We start from the raw sequence: 26,108 nt of genomic DNA, 5'->3' as shown, positions 1-26,108 counted from the left end.
GTGTTGCCACACTTCCGGTGCCAACATAGCATGCCCACAACTTCCTAACCCGTACGTCTTTGGAATGTGGGAGGAAACCAGAGCACCTGGAGGAAACCCACGCAGACACGGGGAGAATGTACAAACTCCTTACAGACAGCGGCCGGAATTGAACCCGGGTTGCTGGCACTGTAATAGTGTTATGCTAACCGCTACACTACCGTGCCTATCAAGATACAGTGAAAAGTTTTTGTTTGTGAGGCACTAGGCAGATCATTTCATACACAAGTACATCGAGATAGTAAAAAGTAAAAAAAAACAGACCACGGAATATAGTGTTATAATTACAGAGAAAGTGCAGTGCAGATAGACAAATAAAGTGCAAGGGCCACAATGAGGTAAATCAAGGCATCACTCTTATTGTACAACAGACCCATTCAAGAGTCCTATAACAATGGGATAGAAACTGTCCTTGAGCCTGGTGGTGCATGTTCTCAAGCTTCTGTACCTTTGGAAGGGAGGGGGTGTGGGGAGAAGAGAGAATGACTGGGGTTTGGGAGGGGTCCCTGATTTTGTTGGCTGCTTTCCCTGAGACAGCAGGAAGTGTAGACAAGAGTCAATGGAGGGAGGAAACCCAGGGGAAACCCACTAGTCACAGGGAGAACGTGCAGAGCTCACACAGACAGCACTGGAGGTCAGGATCGAACCCGAGTCTCTGGAGTTTCAAGGCATCAGCTCCACTGATTGCACTACTGTGCTACTCCTCCCACACCTCAGCATCCAGAAGGAGCTCCCTGCTCTTCTCCAAAACCGTGTACAGTGATCTTTTACATCTAGCAGGCAGATGAGCACTGTTTAACATCTCGTATAAAGGCAGCTCCTCTGACAGTGCAGCACTCCCTCAAAAACAGAGCAGACCGTTAGGATTAGGTGCTCAAGACTCTGTGGGATTTAAACCCATGACCTTCTGACTCAGAGAGAGGTACCTCTTGAGACAGTCACACAAACACATTATGCTTCTTTCTACATTAAACAATCTGCACTAAGCAGCAATGGGAAACAGACAGGGACAGTTTATATTTCATTCTGTCTTGATGGTTGTGTACACTACATTGCACAGTTGCCTCTCCCCAGTTGAAAGATGGAATTAATCTCAAACCAGTTGTTACTTCAATAAATTTAGAACCTTCCAAACAGATGTTCAACTACGATGACCTGCTCTGTATCCAACCCCTCCCCACCACTTGATTGCAAACACTCGCTTCCCTTGTACAGTAGTTTATTATTGATGTGGGCACACTCCTCCCCCACCTCAGGTTTAATTCTGTTTCTGGCTAAATGGTGGGACAGGAGGTGGGGTGTGGGGTGGGGGTGGAGGGTGGAAAGGGACAGAAAAACAGGATGTATACTTTAATCAAGTTCCTTTCTGTAAGTCTGGTCAATCAACTTTATGCTAGATTTTTATCTAACAAGCCGATTCCGTTTTATCTTTTACTTCTCGTGAGCCAGCTGTGCCTCGGTTAGGAGACTCGGTCTCAGACACCTAAGGGTACTTCAGAAACCATGAATAATTTAGCCGTAAGCACAAGACCATGAGGTCCCTGGAATTACTTTCATGTTCAACGGGAGAAAGCGCATTTTATCTCTGGAGCTGCATAATTACCTAACGTTGACCAAATTAGGAACTACAGCTCTGAAGTTTAAAAAAACAGGATTCCCCCCCCAAAGAAACATGGCTTTTTTCTTTAAAAAGCACACATGGACTTTTCCTCCTGCTTGGGGTATTTTCTGATCATTAAGAAACACTGTTTTTACAGCTTCAGTAGCTGTTTACCAGACTCCCCAACTGCTAATTAAAGGCTCTGCAAGACAGCTCAATAAAATGCCAAGCATCCCTCTCACGAGTTGTAGTGGTGGTATTCCTTGTGTTTAAGAGGTGGGGGGAGGGCGGATTGCTTCTTCACCACCCACCCCACCCTTGGAGATTTATAACCAGAGACCAGGGTTCCCATATGAAAACACAAGGTCCAATTAAATCACTTCCTTTGGTTATGTCTTGCTAATGATTTGTAACGAGCCTCCTTGCCTTCCGTTCATTTGTTATCCTGCTATTGATTTTTATCATAAACTTAATACAGAGCAACCGTAAGACACTTCCAAGGTGGTAGTTAGAGCTTCAAGGCACACACTAGGGCCTAACCCATTGGTTTAACACTGTACTGAAAAAGTGCTACTATTCGAAACCTAATCCAGCAAAATAAGACTGTCAGTCATGGCACAAACCAGATTTTGATGATTAAAGATCCCAGGACACAGGGGTGACTCGGTGGTGTGGCAGGTAGTGCTGCTGCCTCATGCTCCAGCAATCCAAGTTCAATCCCGTCTGTGGAGTGTGGGCTCTCCCTGTGACTGGTTGAGTTTTGCTCTGGTTTCCTCCCATATCCCAAAGATGTGTGGGGTGGCAGGTTAATTGGACATAGTAAACTGCCCCTAGAATAATCTGGAGGGAGCTAATGAGCACAAAAGAGAATAGCTCATCGGGAAATAAGTGGAGGAACGGGACTGATCCTAGAGCTAGCACAGAGTTGATGAGCTGAATGGCCTCCTATGTTGGAAGCAAATTTAATATGAGGCATTGATTGACGGAGTTAAGATTCAAATCAGACTTGATTTACTTGAACAGTTTTGAGGTACTGAGCAGCTGCATCCTCTACCCAAATGTGACAAAAGCCATATGGTTGGACTTCAGAGGAAGCAGGGGAAGTACGTGAGGGTGAAGGAAGAGGGCAACTACACGCACAGGGTTGGTGAAGGTGGGAGGGGGAAGAACCTTCCATGGACTGTAGTCACTAGCGTTTGGCTGCATGGAGCACAGCTCCATAAATAGGAGACACAAGGGAGACTGCAGATGCTAGAAATCCTGATGAAGGGTCTCAGCCCAAAACATTGACTGTTCATTTCCCTCCACAGATGTTGCCTGGCATGCTGAGTTCCTCCAGCATTTAGTGTGTGTTGCTTAGGGAATGGGAGGCTGTTTGCCCCTCGAACCTCCTCAGTAAGATCCTGGTTGTTCCGATCTTGGCATTCCACTTCCCTGCCTGATCCTCACAACATTTGATTGCTCCAAAGTCTTACAAAAAAATCTGCCTCAGCTTTGAATGACTTTTCCTCCACAACTCTCCTGAGGTAGAAAACTCTGAAGTATCATTACTCTCAAGAGGAGACATTCCACCTCAAGGAGACACAAGGGACTGCCTATGCAGGGTTTCGACCCAAAATGTACACAATTCCTTTCCTCCCACAGATGCTGCTCAACCTGCTGAGTTTCTCCAGCAGATTGTTTGTGGCTCCAGATTCCCCCTCATCTCCATCTGAAACAGACAGCCCATTATCCTGAGAATACAACCCCACCCAAAATTCTGGATTCCCCAATCCAGCAGAAACATCCCAACGCATCCTTATCAAATAATTTCCCTTTCACACCAGCTTTCCATGCCAAATTAAATGGTACAGTCACCTCCCAAGAAGCAATACCTCCGGCTTATTCATGTTTGTACGTTGCCATTGAACCCAGGAATGGACGCCAGTGTCATCTTATTCCTTCTGTAACAAGTATAACGAACAGCCAAATCAGACCTCTAGAAGTCACCATTCAAACTCCTGTCAAAAACTTACCCCTCCCTCAACCAGCTTTTAAGAACAGATTACTTGGCCAGTTTTGTGGGAGTTTGACTGCAAAATCAAAATAATACTTCATTGGCTAAAAAAAAACATAGCAGGCCAGTGAAATAGTTTTTGGAGTGCAATCATTGGGGAACAGAGGAATTGAACTTTGTTCTTGGATACTTGCATAAAGCATGCCTAAATATTGGTGACTAAGCATTGTAATCAGCCTCCAAAATTCTTCCACCTGAAACATTAATTGTTTCTCTCCACAGATGCTGCCTGACCTGCTGAGTTTTTATTTCAGCTCTGCAGCATCTGTGCTGCAGAGGTCCAGGCAACGACCATCACGACAAATTGGCTGTGATTGTTTGCGGTTTCAATGACAGTCTGGTAATATCATGGTCACTATTATTGATGTCATCCTGTTTTTCCAGATCCATATAATTAAATTTAAATTCCCCGCTGCGGTGATCTTTCCCGACTACTGATCCGGGCTGTGTTATAAATTCAATAACACAGCCACTGGGCTACTAGTCACTGAGAGAAACACGTCACATTTGGCCTAAATTTCTTTGTACCTCACCACTGGTCACACAGCAGTGAGACTGAAGGAGGTTCTGTGTGGTATGACGTGTTATTTTGTGTGGTTGGTTTCAGGTTTCTCCTGTCGGAAGGCCATGGATAAATTCTGGGTAGGGACAGGGCCCCATCAATGGGGAACTCACTCTCACATGAACTTGATGAGGTTCTGGAAACTGAGCAGCCCCAGTGGGACTATATGGTTGGCCCCTTCGGCAGAACCGGTGGGTGGGTGACGAATCCATCCCGGACCTAAAGGGTCATCGAATCACAGAACACAGAAACAGCCATTCTGTCCACCGAGTCTGTGCTGACCATCAGGCACCCATGCACCAATCCTACACTCCCCACTTGTGCATCAACTCCCTTCAGATTCTACCCTTCACCTACATACTTGGGACCATTACAGCAGGCAATTCACCTACCAACTCACATTTCTTTAGGATGTGGGAGCAAACTGGAGCACCCAGGGGGAAACCCATGACGTCACAGGGAGAACGTGGAAACTCCACACAACACAGCACCAGAAGTCAGGATCGAACCTAGGTCACTGGAGTTGCGAGGCAGCAGCAACTGTCTGGTTGTGCCACCATCTGAGATATCAGGCCTCAGTACGTCAACCCATCATTAACCTGCCTGGGTAGGAGGTGGAACCTGGTCAGGGGGTTTGCGGCTCTCTCTCAGTGTGAGTATTGGATGTCTTCACATATTATCCACCAACCCCCAAGCTCTTTTGTTAAATAAAAGGCCTGACTATTCCACAATAATAGTGGATGGAACCCCCCCCCACCAATCAAAGCAGCTGGGTGGCAAGCAGCTGGTGAACTAGACTTTTGGAGGGTTCGGGTCCACTCTTATTCTCTGCTACTGGGATGGTCTATTAGGGTTCAGCAGGGTTAAGAGGAAAATTAACCTTGTTTAGAGTACTGCGTTCAGTTCTGGTCACCCTATTATAGGAAGGATGTGGAGGCTTTAGAGAGGGTGCAGAAGAGGTTCACCAGAGTGGTGTCTGGATGAGAGAGTATTAGCTACAAGGAGAGGTTGGACTTGGGTTCTTTTTTCTAGGGTGTCAGAGACTGAGGGGAGACTTGATAGAAGTTTATAAAATTATAAGATGCATAGAGTCTCTTTCCCAGGTAGAAATGTCAAATACAAGAGGGCATAGCTTTAAGGTGAGAGGGGGACATTTGAGAGAGATGTACGAGGCTACACACACACACACACACACACACACACACACACACACACACACACACAGAGTGGTAGGTGCTTGGAACAGTCTGCCAGGGATGGTGGTGGAATCAGACATTATAGTGGTATTTGAGAGGCATTTAGACAGATACATAAAGGGAATGCAGAGATATGGATTAGTTTCACTGGGTATCATAGTTAGCACAGACATCGTGGGCTGAAGGGCCTGTTCCTATGCTGTACTGTTCCATGCAACTATGCAGATGCTTATTGGCTAATGAGTTGAGATTCAGATGAACTAAAAGTTGCCCCTTTTACTAACACAATGCATCAGCAGTTGTCATCTGTTTAGCTGTGAAAAGTTGAGCTTGCTTGGGAACATGGTAACACATGGTTGATGACGATTATCAAGTGGGATGTACCTCTTGTGATGATGGTGGCTTAATGCAGAGTTTGTCTTTATCTTACATACAGGTTCTAGAGTTAGAAGATTGTGGGTTTGAGTCCCGCTCCAGCTACTTGAGCACAAGATCTAGACTGGTCCTCCAGCAGTGGCTGCTGTGTTCTTTCGGACAAGCTAAAGCCTTTCTTTTATGTGCCTCACGTACCACCTTGTTGTAACCTTGCCATTTCCCTCATGTTTTCAGCCAATGAAGTACTACGCTGATATTGCAGGCAAACTCCCACAGAAAACTTTCTCTGTCTTCCTGCACTTTCTCTGTACTGCAACACTGTATTCTGCATTGTTTTCTTTTCACTACTAAAAGTAATTATGTACAACATGATCTGGCTGGGTGGCACACAGAACAAAAGCTTTTCACTGTATCTCGGGGTGTTGCCAGGGCTCGAGGGACTGAGTTATGGAGAGAGGCTGAGCAGGTTGGGACTTTATTTATTACAGGGTAGGAAAAAGAGGGGTGATCTTAGAGGTGTATAAAATCATGAGGGGCATGGACAGGATGAACTCACAGTCTTGTTCCCAGGGTTGGACAATCAAGGACTAGAGGACATAGGTTTAAGGTGACAGGGGAGAGATTTAATAGGAACCTTTTAAATAGGAGGGGCAACTTTTTCTACCCAGAGGGTAGACGAAGGAAGTGGCTGAGGCAAGCACATTAACAATATTTAAAAGGTACTTGGACAGGTACATGGATAAGAAAGGTTCAGAGATATATGGGCCAAATGCAGCCAATTGGGAATCTTAGTCAGCATGGACCAGTTGGGCTGAAGGGCCCTTTTCCGTGCTGTATGACTCTATGGGACAATAATAAATCAATACCAATACATTTTAATTGGGTCTCACATCCACACTAAGCAGATGGGTGACAGCCAATCAGCTATCCATGCATCACATGGGCCACACTTCTGTCAAGGTACAGTTCTGTGATCAGCACCAAAGGAAACATGCAGGTCTGACAGAGTGCTCAAGGCTGACAGCACGCAACGCGGACTGAAACAACCACTTCACAATTTTAACTCACCAATGTGATACTGAATGCAGAAGGGGGCGTGGACTTAGATCAAAGCAACACTATCACTCACTGACGTATAGGTGAGAAAAGACAAAAATAGCAGCAAGAGATGATGTCATACTGTTGTACCTTGGTCTCCAAAAGCTCTCCACTACCAATGAAGTACTTTCTGAAGAGCAGTCACTGTTGTAACATAGGAAATGCAGTGGTATTTGTGCACAGCAAGGTCCTGCAAATAACCATGTGATGATCTGCTTCAATGAGGGATAGATACCCAGACTGCTTTGAAAGATGTCCCTTGGGATCCTGTGTATGCAACTAAGACAGGAGAAGGGACGTACATCTCACATTTCACCCAAAAGGAAACACTGCCAGCAGTACGGCACTCCCTCAGTCTGACACTAGTTCCAGCTTAAACATTTGTGTTCATGTTTCTGCAAGAATTGAACCCATAACTTCCAGACTTGGAAGCAAGAGTGCTGCCCATTAAGCCCCAGCCAGCACACAGTATAGCTGCATTTATGGAGGATAGAGAGATGTACACGAGGAGGAGGATAGAGGGTGTTACACTGCCAGTGTTGGACAAGGATTGTAGAGCAGTAAATGCTGGCATGAGCTGGTTAGTCCAAATGACCTGTTCCCAACACGGAGGGTGACGTGGTGATGTGACTGGTAAATCTAGTGCCTCACAGGTCCAGCAACCCAGGTGCAGTCCCAAGCTCTGGTGCTCTGTGGATTCGCACATTCTCCCTGCGACCTTGTGGGTTTTCCTTGGGCACTCCGGGTTCCTTCCATATCCCAAGGATGTGAGGGTTGGTAGGTTAATTGGCCACTCTATTACCTTTAGTAATGTAGTCAAGTGGGGGAAGTTGATGGGAATGTGGGGAGAAGTAAATGGGATTGGTGGAAGATCAGTGTAAATGGGTACTCAGTGGTCAGCACAGACTGGGTGGACTGAAGGGCCTGTTTCCATGCTGTATGATTCTATGACAATGAGAAACAGAAGATGCTGGAGATAGTCAACAGCTCAGGTGGCATCTGGGGAGAGAGAAACAGAGTTATACCAAGAGATACTAAATAGCTTGGGCCTGTATTCCTCGAAGAATGAAAGGTGATCCCCAAGAGGGCTTGACAGGGTACATGATGAGATGTTTTCACTAGTGGGAGAGTCACAAACAAGGGGACATAACCACAAGGGGCCAGTCATTTAAAACTGAGGTATGTAGAGGGTGGTGAATCTCTAGAATTTTCTGCCCCATGATGGAAGTTGGATCATTATAAGTATTTAAAGTGGAGGTGGATAAATATTTGATAGATTGAGGAATAGAGGGGAATGGGGAAATGGCATGGAATAGAAGTTGATGCCAGCATAGATCAGCCGTGATCATATAAAATGGTGGGGCAGGCTCGAAGGACCTGACAGCCTCCTCCTGATCTTATTATGTTCTTGTGAAATGACTCTGATAGGGTGGAGATAAAGAGAAAATGTATTACATTGATTGGTGTCAACTGCGAGAGGTTGGAAGGCTTGTTCATGAAAGTTAATCTATCTGGAAGAGATCTAAATCAAGGGAGAGAAGGGTAAAAAGAAACAAAAAATATGTTGTGGCTGTGAAACATAGCAGACAGTCATTGCCAGAAATCTGAAATGAAGGAGAATGCTGGAAAAGCACAGCAGGTCAGTCAGCACCTGTGAAGAAAGAAAAACTGAGTTCCATCAAAACTCACTGGGTAGTGCAAAGCAAAAAGTCGCAGATGCTGGAAATCAAAAACAAAAATAAAATATGTTGGAAAAAAATCAACAGCCATTGCAGAATCCACTGAGGGAGTCGAGTTAACAATGAAAAATCATTGACTTCAAACACCAATGTTACAGTGGTCCAATGCTACAGAAGCCTGAAGTCCCACACCACCAGGTTCAGGAACAGCTACCTTCCTGCAACCATTCGGTTCTTGAACCGACCTGCACAACCCTAACCCTACCTCAGCAACACTACGAACAACCTCTTGCACTACTATGGACATATCTCTGTGTCTTGCTTTTGCATTTTTTTTCGTACTCTCTCTGTTCTGTGTGTCGTCTGAACCTATGTGCCTGTGATGCTGCTGCAAGCAAGTTTTTCATTGTACCTGCATCTCACTGTACTCAAGCACATGACAATAAACTCGACTTCACTTGCTGCAACTCTCCCCACAGATGCTGCCTGACCTGCTGAGCACCCCCAGCATTCCTGCACTTCCCCCAGAACCGGCCAGTTCCAATATAAAGTGGAACAGCTGGTTATCTAAAACTGTTGAATTCAATATTGAGCAGTGGGTTTGCAGCATGTCTAAACAGAAGATAAGATGTTCCTCGAGCTTATACTGAGATTTGTTGGAAGAATGCAAGACAGTGGGAGTGGGATGGAAAATTACACTGACAGGCAACTGGAAGCTTAGAGTCACCCTTACAGACTGAGCCACTGGTTTCAGGGACAGTACCTCTTGTATTCTAGGAAACAACTCTGGGTAGAGAGGAGGTTACAACAGGAAGACTGCTTCAGCCACTACACTGCTGGCAGGAGCACAATTTTCAGTGCATCAAGTGAGGGGTCCAGGAGAAAGTCTGTCTCTGCTTCTATGAGGAGGAGTTCCGCCAGTTTTCAAAGTAAATGCCCTCAGACTTGTAGGGTTCCCGGCAACCTGCTGGGGGAAAGAGTTTTTTTTATGTCAATTCAACCACAACTAGTCCCGTGCAGAGTTTGTGGCCCCGACTCCAGCTGTAACCTCATTGGATTAAGCTCAGAAAACACGAGACTAGTGACAGTGTCAGGACAGCAAACTTTCCCTCAATGTCAGCAAAACAAAAGAGCTGGTCATTGGCTTCAGAAAAGGGGGTGGTGCAGATGCTCTTGTCTGCATCAATGGTGCTGAGGTCAAGAGGGTCGAGAGCTTCAAGTTCCTAGGCATGAACATCACCAATAGCCTGTCCTGGTACAACCAAGTAGACGCCACAGCCAAGAAAGCTCACCACTGCCTTTACTTACTTAGGAGGCTAAAGAAATTCTGTATGTCTCTGTGACACTCACCAATTTTTAGCGATGCACCATAGAAAGCATCCTATCCAGATGCATCACAGTTTGGTATAGCAACTGCTCTGCCCATGACTGCAAGAAACTGCAGAGAGTTATGGACACAGCTCAGCACATCACAGAAACCAGCCTCCCCTCCATGGACTCTGTCTACACTTCTCGCTGCCTCAGTAAAGCAGCCAGCACAATCAAAGACCCCACCCACCCCAGACATTCTCTCTTTTCCCCCCTCCCATTGGGCAGAGGATACAAAAGCCTGAAAGCACGTACCACCAGGCTCAAGGACAGTTTCTATCCTGCTGTTATAAGACTACTGAGTGGTTCCCTTGCATGATAAGATGAGCTCGTGACCTCACAATCTACCTGGTTATGACCTTACAGTCTACCTGCACTGCACTTTCTCTGTAACTGTAACACTTTATTCTTCATTCTGTTAATATTTTACCCTGTACTACCTCAATGCACTGTGTAATGAATGTATCTGTATGAACGGTATGCAAGACAAGTTTTCCACTGTACCTCAGCACAAGTGACAATAATTAATCAATTTACACATTAACCTGGAAACAGTCAGGACCAAGTCTTATGGGTGGAGGTGAAGGGAGAAAACTACAGCATACCAGGCAAACAAACTCCAAAAGTTCAAGACTTCTCAGTAGCTCAGTTTGGAAACATTTATTGTTTATTTTACTAATCAGTCACAGAGCACAGAAACAGGCCCTTCAGCCCATCCAGTCCACACTAACCATCAAGGACCCATCTACATTAATCCCACCGCCCCCCATCCCACACTTTATTCTCTCTACATTCCCATTAACCCTAAGTTCCACCACTCAGCTACAAACTAAAGGCAATTTACAGCAGCCAATTGACCTACCAACCCACACGCCTTTGGGATGTGGGAGAAAATTGGAACACCCGAGGGAATCCCATGCTGTCACAGGGAGAACGTGCAAACTCCACACAGACAGCGCCAGAGCTCAGGATTGAACCTGGGTCACCACCACCATGTGGAGTACAGCTCTACTGAAGCATCAGTGGAAACTTTGCATTGTTTTCCCTGACTGAAATTGAATTTAATTTGCAAAGCAATTTTGAGGAGCTTCCAGGAAACGGACCCGTGCTGATCTGGTCCCCGCGACTGATAAAAGCTAAAATAATCGTAAGCAGGTGATGGACGCAGATGATCCAGGGTGCGCTGGCCAACATTTTATCCCGTCTATAAAATGGATACACCTCATTGCTCTTTTTGGGATCTTGCTGTGTTCCCCCCTCCCCCAAAGTGCTCCGCTTTCCTCCCACATCCAAAGACTTGTGGGTTGGTAGGTTAATTGGCCACTGTGGTTGTCATGTAGGAGTGGAAGGAGGTAGGTAACTGTAATACCTCCACTTTCTATGCTTACCCAATGAACATACCAGCAAATTTAGTGCAGCTGTCACGAGAGACCTACTGTGGAACAGGGGAAGGGTTATATAGATAACGAAACTGTAAACATCTTGATTCTGCTAACAGGGAATCTGTGCATTTGCTGCAACTGTAAAATTTACAAATTCCAACACAATAGTCCAAAGGTGGACCTAAAAACCATGTGTTAATATCACGTTGCTCTAAAAACCCAACTGGTTCACTCAAATTCGAGATCCAGATCCAACCTTTTCCCACAATTCCGGACACATCATTACTACACCTCACCCCAAAATCTTCCTCCTCGCTGGCCTCTGCACTGGGATGAAACGTGACCACTTTTGGAAAGGTATATGCTGTTAATATGCTCGTTGATTAATGACAGGGAGCTCATCTTCCCCCCACCCCCCCATTTAACCCTCCTGCCCTGATTACACTATTTCACCATTTTCTCAGGGAGGAGCAATCCTGCCTTTGATCAATAAAATAAGCACTAAATAGCATGGACTGGCTGCCAAATGTGGCAACTTCCAGGGTTGTTCTAACCTACAGCAGTGTCCGTCTACCATGCAAACACACAGGCAGGGCCATTGTCGACTGTGCATCGTTCTCTCTTGCTGCAGCACCTCAGTGCAAGTGATGTAACGGGCAGCGTGTGTCGAAATGCATGCTCACAAAGTGCAGTAGTGGCAGGGAGACGGGGGGAGTGGCGTAACTGGATGCAATAAGTAACTCAATCAACGTCTGCACCAAGTGAAGCTTCCCTTTCTTTCTAAGAAGGGGGAAATTTAATATCGTTGTTTGGCAGGCGGATTAAACTGCCATGGCTAACCTCAGTGGATGTGGGGAAACTCAATAGCCCAATTAGATGTTTAAACGGGAGCATAGAAGAAAATAAACTGAAGGTGAACATCAAAAGAGCAGGAACTGCAGTAGCTGGCAAATCTGTAATCATCGGAAGAGGAGATTGGCATCAAAGCATGTTGAGTTCCAATGCTCTCACCCATCAGAACCCCTCTCCTCACCGTAGTTAGGGAGTGTATCAACAAGTAGAGAATGAACACAAACAAGAAAGTCTAACTTCAAATTCCGTTCTAGGTCAGGTTACTGACACAGTCAGAATCGACTGATTGGCCAGCCATGGTACTATAGCAGAAACAACTGAAGCCTTTTCAATGGCTCCGGTACTCCAAGAAGACTTGGGGTAATTTGGGGGGTGGGGGAAGAGAAGATTTGGTCCACACCAAAAAGGCAATTGCAATCTGTATCCAGAGAGATGACCTGGCAGTCACGGGTCAACTATCATTTGTACAGTCCATGGATAGCTGGTGTTCACGAAGAGTTATAGTCACTTCGAGACTAAACTGTGCTCAGCATGGTGGATCAAGGGGGCAAGGTAAGCGAGAGGAAGAACCACCTTGCCTGTACAACAAACAGGCTAATGATAATGGGGAGGAATCAGCCGCTGCTCCCTCTTTGGCATTACCATCTCCGAGTCAGAAGGTCATGGGTTCGAGTCTCACTCCAGAGAGGAATACAAAGTCTGGACCAGCATTGCTCCTGCAGTACCAGGGGAGTTCTGCACTGTCAGAGGCACCACCTCACGGAGCACAGAAAAAGGCTCTTTACCCCACCACATTCCCTGCTGGCTATCAAGTGTCCATCTATAGTCTATAGCACTCTATGCCTTGGTGATTCAAGAGCCTGTCTGATTGCTTAAATTTTGAGAGGCTCCCTGCCTCTAGCACCCATTGAGTTTGCAAGTTCCAGACTCCAACCACTCTCTGGATGAAAAAGTTCTTCCGCAGATCCTCTTTAAGCCTCATACCCCGTAACCCATGCCCTCTAATTATAAATACCTCTTCCACAGGGAAATGTTTCCTATTTTCGGACGAGGTATTAAATGTGGTCCCGTCTGCTCCCGCAGATTAAAAATATTCCAGGGAGAGCAGAAGGGAAATTCTTCCTGGCGCCAGGCCAATGTTTAATTCCTCAGCAGTCGCCAAAAGTGAAACTGGCAATCTACCTCACCGCAGCCCGTGGGATCTCATCGCGCAGGCATTTGCCACCATCTCTCCGACGACGCAACTCTCTCTCCATCCCAAGAGGTACGGTACGCTGGGTCGGAGCCAGGCCTGGGGGAAGAGGCGAGTCTGCCTTCCTTCAACCTGAAGCTTGCGCTCTTCGACAGGGAACCTGCTGCCTCAGAAAAACCCTCGCTGACAGATGCCGGCTAATTAAATTACGAGCTGAGCAACGCTAAAGCACCTGCATATTCGCACAATTCAGTCAAAGGCGCTCACGTTTGACAGGCAGAGTATTGCTGGCACGATGTAGCTATAAATCTTTTGATACTCGTCCAAAACACAGCAGTTGTGCCAGAGGCTCTCCACAGCTCACTGTTCTTTGAAAGCTCCATTTGGCTTCTTGCCAAACATCACAGTTTCAATTTCCATGCTAACAGATGGCAGCGATTACTAGCTCTGGTTTGTGGTACAGTTACACTAATAGCCTCTCCACTTTGTCAAGAAAAATACTTTTCCCTATCTCTCAACACTCGCCTTCCCCCTCCCACTCACCTCTCCCACCCACCCTGTCGAAGATGCTTAACCCATTTAGCACTGCAAAGTGCACTTTGCGATTAGCCCTCAGTGCAGCCAATCCTGTGGCAATTTAGGCTGGAGATTCTGGGAGTCCACATCCTTCTCATCCAAGTTTATGGAATGATCTGGGGTGGGATGATGGAGCAGCAGTTAACACTGCAGCCTCACAGCTCCAAGGTTCGATCCTGACCTCGGTTGCTGCCTGTGTCGAGTTTGCACATTCTCACCTTGGAATTCCCCTGAACGGACTACTGTAAATCACCCCTTATTGGAGGCAGGTGGCAAAAGGATCAACATAGAACAGTACAGCACAGGAACAGGCCCTTCAGCCCACGATGTCTATGCCGCACGTGATGCTGAATTAAAGTAATTCTTTTCTGCCAGTACATGATCCATATCCCTCCACATTCATGTGTTGAACAGTCACTATCAAATCTGCTCCCACCACCTGCCCTGGCAGCCTGTTCCAGGCACCCACCACCCTCTGTGCAAAAAAAACTTGCCCTGCACATCTCCTTTAAGCGTTCCCCCTCTAACCTTGAATGTGTGTCCTCTCATACTTGACATTTTGACCCTGGGAAAAAGATTCTGACTGTTTACCCTATCTATGCCGTTCATAATCTTATAAACTTCTATCTGATCTCCCCTCAGCCTCCGACGCTCCAGCAAAAACAACTCAAGTTTGTCCAACCTCTCCGTATAGCTCAGTGGTTTTCAACCTTTTTCATGCTGCAGACCCCCAGAACATGTCCTTGTTAGATGGCGGACCCCCAAAGCCCTCAAAATCAATCGATAATTCATGCATACAACACTTAAATTACTGCACATAGGCCCTATTGAAATAGTGACTGAAATTTACACGCTTGCGCACTTTTCGTTTAACAGTGACGTCACTGTGGCGTGAATGCACGGTAAGTAAGCATTATTAAGGCACACCAACAATGTCACTCAGTCTCGCTAACACTACAGTGCACAACAGAATAGTAGTGAGTAGTGAACACTACTGACTACACAAATCGAATATTAAGCGGCAGCTTACCAGAAGGGAACACCGTCTAAGTCTCTAAGATTGTCGCCTATAACAGATAGAATAGATATGGCCGATTTTCTGAATAGGGGAAAACTGGAGCAAGCAAGTAAGCCATGTCTTTGTAACAGGCCGTTTTTCCATCTTTTTTCTTGGCTTGCTCGTGGACCCCCAGCAACCCACTGACCACAGGTTGAAAACCTGTTATAGTTCATGCTCTCTAATCCGGGCAGCATCCTAGTGAGCCTCCTCTACACCCTCTCCAAAGCCTCCACGTCCTTCCTGTAATGGGGGCAATCAGAACTGCACACAAATCAAAGTGGAATTGATGGGTGTGCGTGCAAGAGAGAGAAGGTTACAGGGGTTCAAGGAAATAAGGCAGGAGGAACAGGACTAATGGAATTGCTCTGCTAGGAGTTGGCATGGATCCTTTTGCGTTGCAACAAGTGTTTAAGATATCCTACATCCTCTCCCAAGGTCAGGCTGACAGGAAAGCATTAGAGAGAGATAATAGTGGGAAGGCATCTTGTGATGAGGACATTGCGATTCTGCAACAGGATATGGTTAGATTGAGTGATTGGGCAAAAACCTAGCAAATGGAGTTTAATAAATCAAGAGAGACTGCAAATGAGTGAAGTTCAGAGGGATCTAGGTGTTCTAGTGCATGAATCACAAAAAACTAGCAAGTGGGTACAACAAGTGGTTAAAAATGAATGTCATATCAGAGGCAGAAGAAAAGAGATTCACCAGGCTAATTCCTGGGACAAGAGGGTTATCCTCCCAGGAAGGCTGGACAGTTTGGGTCTGCATTCCTTGGAGTTCATAAGAATAAAGGGTGACCTCATTCAAACATAAAAGATCCCAACAGGGTTTGACTGGGTAGATATTGAGCTGTTTTCACTAGCAGGAGAGTCACGAACAGGGGGTGGGGTGCAAAGAAATTTCTGAGGGTAGTGAATCTCTAGAATTCTCTGCTCCAGAGGGAGGTGGAAGGCAGATAATTAGATGTACTTAAGGTGAAGATTAAGACTTGAAAGATCGAGGAATTGAGAGTCATGGAGAATGGGCACAGAAGAGGAGTTGAGGCCAGAATGGATCAGTCACGATCATATTGAATAGTGGGGCAGGTTTGAGGGAGCTGGCGGCTTACTCCTGCTCCTATTTTCTTGTGCTCCTGTGGAACGACACAAAAAAAATAGATGAGAAACATTTGTCCAATTAATAACACACCATACTAGGGATCTTCTAGATTCAAACTGGAGTGTCCAATAATCTGTGAAAGTTACCAGCGCCCCAGCTTAATTCTGAGTCCGCTCTGCCTTAAGTCATAGGCAGAAAAACCCCCGATGCAAATTCTTCTTTTAAACAAGCAACATACTGACTTCCAATAACTGAGGAACCCAGAGAGATGGAAGGTGGTTCTCCCTTGTGCTTGCCTCAAGGATTCTTGATGCAAGATTAAAGTTGATCTACGAATTGCAGTGCACACTAAAGGCTAGAATGGCGTCAAAGTGAGCAGCAACAGCAGTTTCAGTCCCAACAACCCCACCCCTTCCACAGACATCAACTGCAGCCAAATCCCTGGGAACATGTGGAACTCAGGAGCTGGGGATTGGGACAAAACATTAGAACTTGTATAGTGGGCCTTGGGTGAGAGGGATTGCAGCCAAAGGTCAGGGAGGAGATGCTCACCGTCAGGCCGACGATCGGTGCTGGGGTTGAGGTGATTTGCCTGGAGGGTGGGACGGCCCTCGGAGATCAACAGTGGAAAAATCACAGTGTGGTGGGCAGGGGGTTTAGAGTGGGAGCAACATGTTGTGGGATGGGGCAAGGGCAAAGCATTCAAGTAGGGGACTTACCCAATCCCAACCCAGCACCTCGCTTGGAAGCACCACATGGTCCCGGAAGTTACGTAGACCATAAGATCATAAAATATGAAAGCAGAATTAAAACCCTATTCTCTCGCCTTCTCCCCGTAACCCCCTTACCAATCAAGAACCTAGCAATCTCTGCCCTAAATATACCCAATGACTTGGCCTCCACAGCCCTCTGTGGCAACAGATTTCACTGCCTCTGGCTGAAGAAATTCCTCCTCATCTCAGTTTTAAGGGACGTCCCTTTATTCTGAGGCTGTGCCCTCAGATCCTAGACTCTCCTAATGGTGGAAACATCCTCGCCATATCCACTCTATCCAGGCCTTTCACTATCAGGTAGATTTCAATGAGATCCCCCCCGCTCATCCTTCCGAACTCTATCCAGAGACATCAAATGCTCCTCATACGTTAAGCCTTTCATTCCAGAGATCATTCTTGTGAACCTCCTCTGGACCCTCTCCAGGGTCAGCACATCCTTCCTTAGATCCAAGTTCCCTCATAATGGAGCATTGCTTGGGGAATGATGTCAGTACCATGCACAAGGGGCATGGGATTCACCCCAAGAATAAATGCTTTCAATCTCACTGCATTATGCAATTAAAATTTCTAGGCACTTACTCTGTGGTTGTGTTTAAGTTCCAAAAAGCTTCAGTAACAGTTAAAATAAAATTACAAGTCTTAATCTCATGGCTTTATTTTAAGGAATAGAAACTGCACCAAATTCTGGCACAATTTTAACGTTGGTGACCAAAGACATGTTTGCTCTTTTTCTCCGCTCAGCAGTTTAGCTTCCAGCATGTCGAGGAATCATCCTGAAGGGATAGAGAGATTGGCACTTTGTTTTGAGGAGAATAAACACAGAACTTCTCATTTTTGAGGGTTAGGGAGCTCTCCAGATCTGCTCACTGAGAGTGCTATGTATTTCTTTGTCAGAGCTGGCTTGTTGTGGTCTCAGGGACAGCTAACTGCAGGTGTACCCAGGTGCACAGAGCACTTGTCTTTTTATCCTCTGATCGGGAAAGAGGTTCTGAAAAAGCATCAACAAATGTGTCTGTTGTACTTAACTCAGAACCAGAACCGTGCACCGCCACAAACCTGTCACTATTCTGCCCCAAAGTGCATAAGAAAAACACCATTTTATTCTCATTACAGCCAGTACCAATTTATCAGTCTATCTGAAGTGAAAAGCATTAACCTCATTCCATCTTCCTACCTCATGTTTCTTTACATCAATCTTAGCGATTACAGAAGTAGGGGCCCACAAACACATTACTAAATACCACAGACAAGGTTACAAAGCTGGCAAACGTCCAAATGGTTTTCACAGTGGATGTGGCTAAATAGAACAGTAAAAGCAAACAAAGTCTACCACTGGGTTTTGCAACGTGTTGGTTCTAACAATACCACATGAAGACTGACTGATATATGCACTGCAATTTTTACTGGTGAACTTAACGCTTGGGTTTAGTAACATTGACTAGAATGTAGGCCTTGTAGTCATAGAGCACAGAAACAGGCCCTTTGGCCCAACTCAGCCACGTCGACCAAGATGGCTACCTGAGCTAGTCCCATTTGCTTGCATTTGGCCCATAACCCTCAAAACCTTTTCTATCCTTGTACTGTCTAAATGTCTTTTAAATATTGTAATCCTACCCACCTCTACAGCTCATTCAATATACCCACCACCCTCGGTGTGGAAAAGTTGTCCCTCAAAGTCCCCTTGAAATCTTTTCCCTCTCACCTAAAACCTCTGTCCTCTAGTTTTAGATTCCCCTACCCTGGGAAAAAGACTGAATATTCACTGTATCTGCACCCCTGATGATTTTATAAACCTCTAAAAGGTAACGGGTAGAGCAGCATGGTAGTTACTCTATCGGACAAGTATCCTGACTACTGATCCAGAAAAAAGTTCAAGTCCCGTCGGGGAACTTAAATATAAAAATCATGACCCTCCCTGAAAAACATCAGAGAGCCAGAGATGAAAACTGTTGTCCATGCCCAACATATGACTCCAGACACTCCTAACTGACTAACACAATGACACAGCTGGAGGCCAGGGATGGAAGATAATGGCAGCCTGACCAATAATGTCCACATCCCATGACTTGACAAGTAGAACTGCACCGGCAGTCAATACTATCGTGGCTGATCCTCTGCCTCCACGTTCTTGCCCGACTCCCACATCCTCTGGTCTCTCAGAGCTCAAACAAGATCTACTGAACTCATGAATCCACTCCAAGATCGGAGCACGAGTTACCAAACTAATTATAAAGAAATTTCTGCGCATCTCAGTTGCCAAGTATTTGGCAAGCAGTGAAGTACAACTGAAGTGTGGTCGCTACTGTAGTAACATCACTACAATCAGCTCGGCACTAAGATTTGACAAACAGGAGGAGTTGGTCATTTGGCCCCTCAGACCTGCTCCGCCTTTACATAGAACAGTACAGCACAGGAACAGGCCCTTCAGCCCACGAGGCTGTGCCGAACTAATTAAGTGCTTAAGTAAACTAATCCCTCTATTCTCTGCACATTCTTGTGCCTATCTAAGAGCCTTTTAAACACCTCTGTTGTATCTGCCTCCACTACCAACTCTGGCAGTGCAATCCAGGCATGCACCACTCTTTGTGTAAACAAAACTTTCCCCCTCTCACCTTAAATGCTTGCCCTCTAGTATTAAACATTTCGACCTGGGGAAAAAGATACCAGCTGTCTACTCTATCTATGCCTCTTACGATCTTATAAACTTCTATCAGGTCTCCCTCAGCCTCTGCTGCTCCAGAGAAAACAACCCAAGATTGTCCAACCCCTCCTTGTAGCACATGTCCTCTAATCCAGGCAGCATCCTGGTAAACCACTTCTGCACCCTCTCTAACGCCTCCACATCCTTCCTATATGGGATGACCAGAATTGAATGCAATGAAATTGTGGCTTATCTTTTAACTCAAAGAGAGAAGCTCACATTCACAGTGCTTTCTTCATCCCTTTCCAGGTATCAAGTAATTGTTATAAAGGATTACCAATGTTGTCAGTGGTGAATGCTGAAAATGTGTACAGCAAGATCCCACAATCAGCAATGTGACAAGGACCAATGACTTCGACTGAGGGATTAAAAATCAGGTGACTGCCCCCTTAAAATGACCTACCACACTCAACTAATAGAGCAAATCGGGTCTTGGTTTAGGATCTCATCCCCAGGATAGCCCTTCCAACAAGGTCGCATTCGCTTAGAACAGCGCAGAGTGGGGTCCAGGTGAAGGCAGCATACAGCAGATCCTTCACACACATCTTTAAAAGGATCCCATATTACGTGTTTCCCATTCTTTTCCTGGATACCAGGGGCTTGCTGGGGAGGGTAATTATTACTTATCCCTGATTGCTGGGCTGTTTCTGAGGGCAGTTTTGAACCATCCCATTGCTTTGGGATTGGAGTCACAGAAGGGCATCAGTGGTGCAGCAGTTAGTGGTCCAGCCAGTCTGTTCCTGTCTGTGTAGAGTTTGCACATTCTGCCTGTGCTCTGGTTTCCATCCCCATCCCAAAGACGTTGGTTAATTAAATGTCGGGGTAGCAGGAGAATTGGGTGGGGAACTGCAGCACTTGACAGGCAAGTGGGGAGAAAATAGGTTACAGGGAAAGACTGATGAGATTGAGGTTATGCTGGCTCCCAGCAGAGCAATGGGTCAAATAGCCTCCTCCTGGGCTGTAATGCTATGACAGAACCACAATAGAAGAGCTCAACTAAACCAAGCCAGGTTGTTGAGTTTTTCCTTCCCCCCCCTCCCCCCACCATAAGAAAGACGTCAATGAACTTTTATGACCATCACCTTTTTAATTTAAGGTCACTAGTTAAATACATAACCACTACATAATTGTTTGTAGACAACTTGTTGCTAATGCAAAAATGTTTATTACAAAAGTCTACTTCGAGCTAATAAGCTTAATGTGCCCCTTGGAGGGATTGCAGGTCTTGGAGAAACATGGACTTGGGGCTCTGACAAACAAAGTCCCCAGCGTCAATAACCAGAGCATGCAGATTTAATCACACCACCACCACCTTCCCGCCCCCCCCCCCCCCCCCAAAAGATGAAGGGGAATGCTGCCTTTCTCAGCAAGTTGTTCAGATCTCCACAGGGCTGCCTGATGGTGGAGCAGATTCAATACAAAATGTTCAAAGCAAAATTACATGTATTCTTGAATAAAGCTGAACATTTGTATTGAATCTGCTCCACCATCAGACAGTCCTGCAGGGCTACTGAACAGTATATGGTAGAGGAATCGATTGTGTGGCTCTTCTGGTAGGCCAGCATAGGCTGATTGGCTAAAATGGCCTCCTCCTGTTCTGCAGAGAGAGGCATACCTCTGGATCTCCTTGCAGAGAGACACACCTCGCAGAGAATGGTGAATCTCTGGAGTTCTCTATTCCCAGTTGGTCATAGAGTCAGAGCCATAACAACAGGTCCTTGCCGACCAGGATACCTGTCCAAGCTAGTCCCATTTGCCAGTGTTTGGCCCTTAACCTAAACCTTTCCCATCCAAGTAACTATCTAACTATCTTTTAAGCTGTTCTTAAAAGTCATGGAAGCTGGATCACTGAAGTGTTTAAGGAGGAAGTAGATACATTATTGAAAGATTGGACAATTGAACACCATGAAGAACTGGCAGAGGAGGAAGAGGAGTTGGGGCCTGAGGCAGATCAGCCATGATCATACGGAACGGCAAGGCAGGGTTGAAGGACCTCTCTCCCCATTGAGTTCCTGTGCATGAATCAAATTTGTATCTTTCAGGTTCTCAACTTTGCGACCTTGCTCATCCAATAATTGGGAGCTAATACAAGAGCCAAAGGTGAGGGTGCTGTAGCTCTGAGTCATTACCAACCTTTCTCCAAATACCACCAATGGAGAGGAGTTGTCTACCATCTGGACAACATAGGAGCAGGTAGCTGCTGCCGTGATTAACTGTGCATTGAAGAATAGGTCAGGTAGCAGCATCACCATTCTCATACACCATTGGGGGAGTCTGTTTCCTCAAGTCAAGGCTCTGCCAACCAATATCAACCTCTAATGCTTGATTTTCTCCCCAATTTTACAAATGAAATAAAATCAATTGGCCCAAAGCTTCCAGAGAGTCAAACAAAAAAGAACAGCTAGTCATTCAGAAAGATCAACTTGTCACCAGATGTTATTTTTAAACCTACTTCTCCATTTACAATCTTCACAGATCATGCATAAGATTGTGGTCATTCCAACAGACCCACATTCAGAGGAAGAGGCTTTATTCAATAATATCCATCATCTTTTCTCAGCCTGATCGCTACATGACTCCAGCAGCGTGACCGACTCTCAACTCTCCTCTCAAGCGTTCAAGTACTCAGTTACTTCATAACCAGCTTCCTCAACACCAGAACAACAGGTTTGAGGAAGTTGGTCACCACCTCTTCACGGATGACTAGTGGTGGACAGTAATACCCACATTGCCAAAAACAAATAATTAATTTGAAAATTGTATAAAGAGCAATGAAAATGATGCATCTATACACTAACCCAAGTAGAATGGTATGATAGAAATGGAATTACAAAGCCAATACCATCACACAACATACCAGGGGTTCTGCTTTCTACACGTATCCCCCAGACTTCACTCCAAGTCCCAGAAAAGAAATGCTTTCAATGTTAAATTGAACCTTAAGCCAGCACAGATCTGATGTTCAAATGTGGCTGAGAATGGTACTGGCCCTTGGAGGCAGCTCCATTCATCCCAGTACGGATTGGGAATACTCAACTCAGCTAAGCGAGTCTATTCCAAGATCAGTTTGCTTTTAGAGATGAAATGGAGTGCTTTCGCGCCCACTCCACGTTGAAGAGATTCAGCACAGCTTGCTGCATTATAATTCAGACATGCTAGTGTTTAACTCTGGTGACACAATGGTCAAGGTGCAACAGAAGTGAATTACCTGTTTGAACTGTTCTTCGTAACCCCATTCATGGTGACTAGTGGGTGACTTTGAATGTGCTTGACTTGGCGAAATGGACTGAGTGCTTCCTGGTTGCTGGGATTGTCCACTAACAGATGGACGGTGGGCAGGTGGGAGCCTTGGAGGCGGCACAGCTGGAGCTGCCTGTTTCCTGAGATACTCCTCCTCGTCCTCCTCATCGTCGTCGTCTTCATCTTCCTCATGGCCTCCTCTCGCCATCTCCTCATCCTCCAAATCACTGCCCGGGTCCTCGCCCTCAAAGGCGTCATCTTCGGGATCAGAATCCATGCTGTTCTTATTGGTTACCCGCGGGAGGCTGGGCCCGGCAGGCAAGGGTCTGCTGCCCAGTGTCCCAGGGGGTGACCTGGAGGAAGCGGCCAATGCAGCTTGCTGAGCGGCAAACTGCTGAGCGTAAAAGATGTGGGCTTCCCGGATCCCTCGGTCCTTCCTCTCCCTGCCCTCCATCTCCAATCGGGCCTGCTGCTGTCTTTGTAAATGCTCCATCACAGCTTCCAACTTCATTCCCTGGTGATGGATCTGAGAGCTTCCACTCAGAACCAGGTTTAATCCTTCTCCAGTCAGCAAGCCAGGCTGTCAAAACAAGGCGGTGAAAATTAAACACAATTTGGGGCTGGCCAAAAGAAGAGTTCATCACAATTGACATCAATGGAACCCCATGGATAGGAAAGGTTTAGAGGGATATCAGCCAAATGGGACTAGCTCAGGCGGGCACCTTGGTTGGCATGGATGAGTTGGGCCAAATGGCCTGTTTCTGTGCTGTATTACTTTACGACTCTCACGGGACCCATTTAATACATTCAACACTTTTCCTGGGATTGGTGAAACGTACTGTTTTCAGAGCTCAAAAGGCCACATCTCCAATTTGGCCTCATAATCATACCCAAAATTTTATTGGCTACCAATAGTGGTCGTGCCTTCAGTTGCCAAAGCCCTAAGCTTCTGAATTCCTTCCCCCCCCCCCAAAAAAACTCTCCACCTGCCTTTCCTCATTTTTAAAGTTTCTCCATCAAATCTCTCCCATTGACCAAATCTTCTCCCATCTGCTCAATATCTATTTATGGAGCTCAGCAATGATTTACCTTGTTAAGGCTTCCAGGAAGCATTTGGAGATATTTCTACAATGTTAAAAGGTGCTATAGGAATTGGAAGGAGCTGCTGCATTGTTACCAAATGATGCAATCCAACATTTAGGAATGTAGCATCAGGTGGAGACCACCCGGCCACTGAAACCCACCCATCACTGCATTGTACCTTCTGCATTTCAACTCCATGAACCCAATTCAATTCCATTTCGTAATTTTCACTCATCTCCCCCAGCGAGAGCCAGGAAAGTTGTCCAGATTTCCACTGACGTTAGGTCTGAATAACCTGCCTCTGGGTATAGAGGTAATGTTCCCTCGTCTGAACTCCACCCAACCTTCTACCTTCCCCCCTCAATCAGGACTTCTCACCAACTGCCCTACCAAATCCTTTAATCATCTTAAGCACCTGTTAATCTTCTGTAAATTGTTGTTGGAAAGACTGAAGATAAATATCACACTGATTTGGATCCCACCCAGAGATTTGGTCATCAAGCACCAAATCCAGTTACTAGGCAACCAAAATATTTGAAATGTATTATTTGTCTTCATCATAAGGCTATAACTTATACTATGGTGGATTAACATGGGAAATATCACCTTGTATCATAACAAGTCTGTAACTCGCTAGCATTCAACTAATACAGCTTCCAGCCACTAAATTCCAATCTGTAGAAACCCAACAGCAAGCTAGATGGCTACTCTATTTCAAGGCACTGACACTGGTATGAATTTTATTGAAAGAGCTACTAATAACAGGAGCAATTGTAACAGAATTTAGTTGCAACAGGTAATTTCCCAATCAACATTACAGCTACACAGCTTCCTGCATTCCATCCTGACCTCTCATCCTATGTGGAGTTTGCACATTTTCCGTGACCAGATGGGCTTCCTCCAGATGTGCCAATTTCCTTCCACATCCCAAAGACGTAGGGTTGGCAGGTTAATTGGCCACTGAAAGTCGCCCAAGGGTGCAACTAAGTGGTGAAATCCAGGGGGATTTGATGAGAAAGTGCAGTGAATGGGATTAGTGTAGGTATACTGTTAATTCACGTTCGATGGCCAGCATGTACTTGGTGGGCCAAAAGGCCTGTTTCCATGATGTACAACTCTAAGACATTTGATGCACAGCAAATGAGTACAATCCATAATAGTTTGATGCTTCTGGTGAAAGTTACGACCTGTTCTGCCTCATTGAAACACAGCAAGTTCTGACAGGGCTTGACAGCATAGATGTGAGGTTGATGGTTCAGCCAGCTGGGCTGTCTAGAACAACGAGTCACAGAGGCTGGACATTCAGGACAGAGAAGAAATTTCTTCACTCAGAGGAAGGTGAATCTTTGGAATTCTTTACCCAAGAGGGCTGTTGGAGGCTCAGTCCCTGGGTACAAAGATTGATACATTTTTAGATATTAAAAGGAAGCAAGGGATATGGGGGATAATGCAGGAAAGTGGCATGGAGATGAAAGATCAGTCTTGATCTTATTGAATGGTGGAGCAGGCATGAAACAAAATGGCCTTCTCTGGCTCCACCCAAAAGGTCGACTGTCCACTTCCCTCCATAGACGCTGCCTGACCTGCTGAGTTTCTCCAGCGTTGTGTGTGTTGCTTATCTTCAAAAGCATAGGATAGATGTGACTTCAACATACTGTAACTTCTCATCTCCAACAGTGCAATGCTCCATCAGTACTGCAATGTGGTGACTGGACTGGAAGTATTGCTAAAGCCTCAGTAGTGGGATTTGAACAGAGAACAATGTATTGCAGAGAGTGCTACTGTTGACATCTGTTCTGGTTCACCAAGGAGCTATTTTCACCCCCTCTGTTGGGGAAAGTCACTCTACGTCCTTGCTGTAACACAACAAATATGCCACAGGGGATGCAGTAGGATATTAACCATCATTTTACCAGCAATTCAGTAACCATACATGAAGTCTTTCTTAAGATCAGAATATGTGGTCACTTTCTAATCAATTGTACGAATTAAGAGCAGGAGTTAGCCCCTTAAAGTCATACAGCAAAGAAATAGGCCACTTGGCCCATCATGTCCACGCCAACCAGTAAGCACCCATCTATGTTAATCCCATGTTCTAGTACTTGGCCTGTAGCCTTCTATGCCTGTGCAATTCATGTGGTTGTCTAAACTTCTTAAATGCCGTCAGCGACTCTGCTC

The 26,108-nt window shown here is 45.7% G+C and overlaps 1 protein-coding gene across 7 annotated transcripts in view; it reads right to left on the bottom strand.

Annotated features, from left to right (window-relative positions):
• Positions 1 to 26,108, bottom strand: part of LOC127585350 (AT-rich interactive domain-containing protein 3B-like) — a 203,318-nt gene that overhangs the window by 169,021 nt on the left and 8,189 nt on the right. For all 7 annotated transcript variants that reach the window (XM_052042751.1, XM_052042752.1, XM_052042750.1 and 4 more), the window contains one exon: positions 22,816 to 23,427. In XM_052042751.1, coding sequence (XP_051898711.1) covers positions 22,816 to 23,427 — 612 coding nt within the window. The remainder of the gene's footprint in view (positions 1 to 22,815; positions 23,428 to 26,108) is intronic.

The sequence above is a fragment of the Pristis pectinata genome, chromosome 32 (assembly GCF_009764475.1).
Source record: "Pristis pectinata isolate sPriPec2 chromosome 32, sPriPec2.1.pri, whole genome shotgun sequence".
Lineage (NCBI taxonomy): Eukaryota > Metazoa > Chordata > Chondrichthyes > Rhinopristiformes > Pristidae > Pristis > Pristis pectinata.
This window is presented reverse-complemented; position numbering and strand designations above follow the sequence as displayed.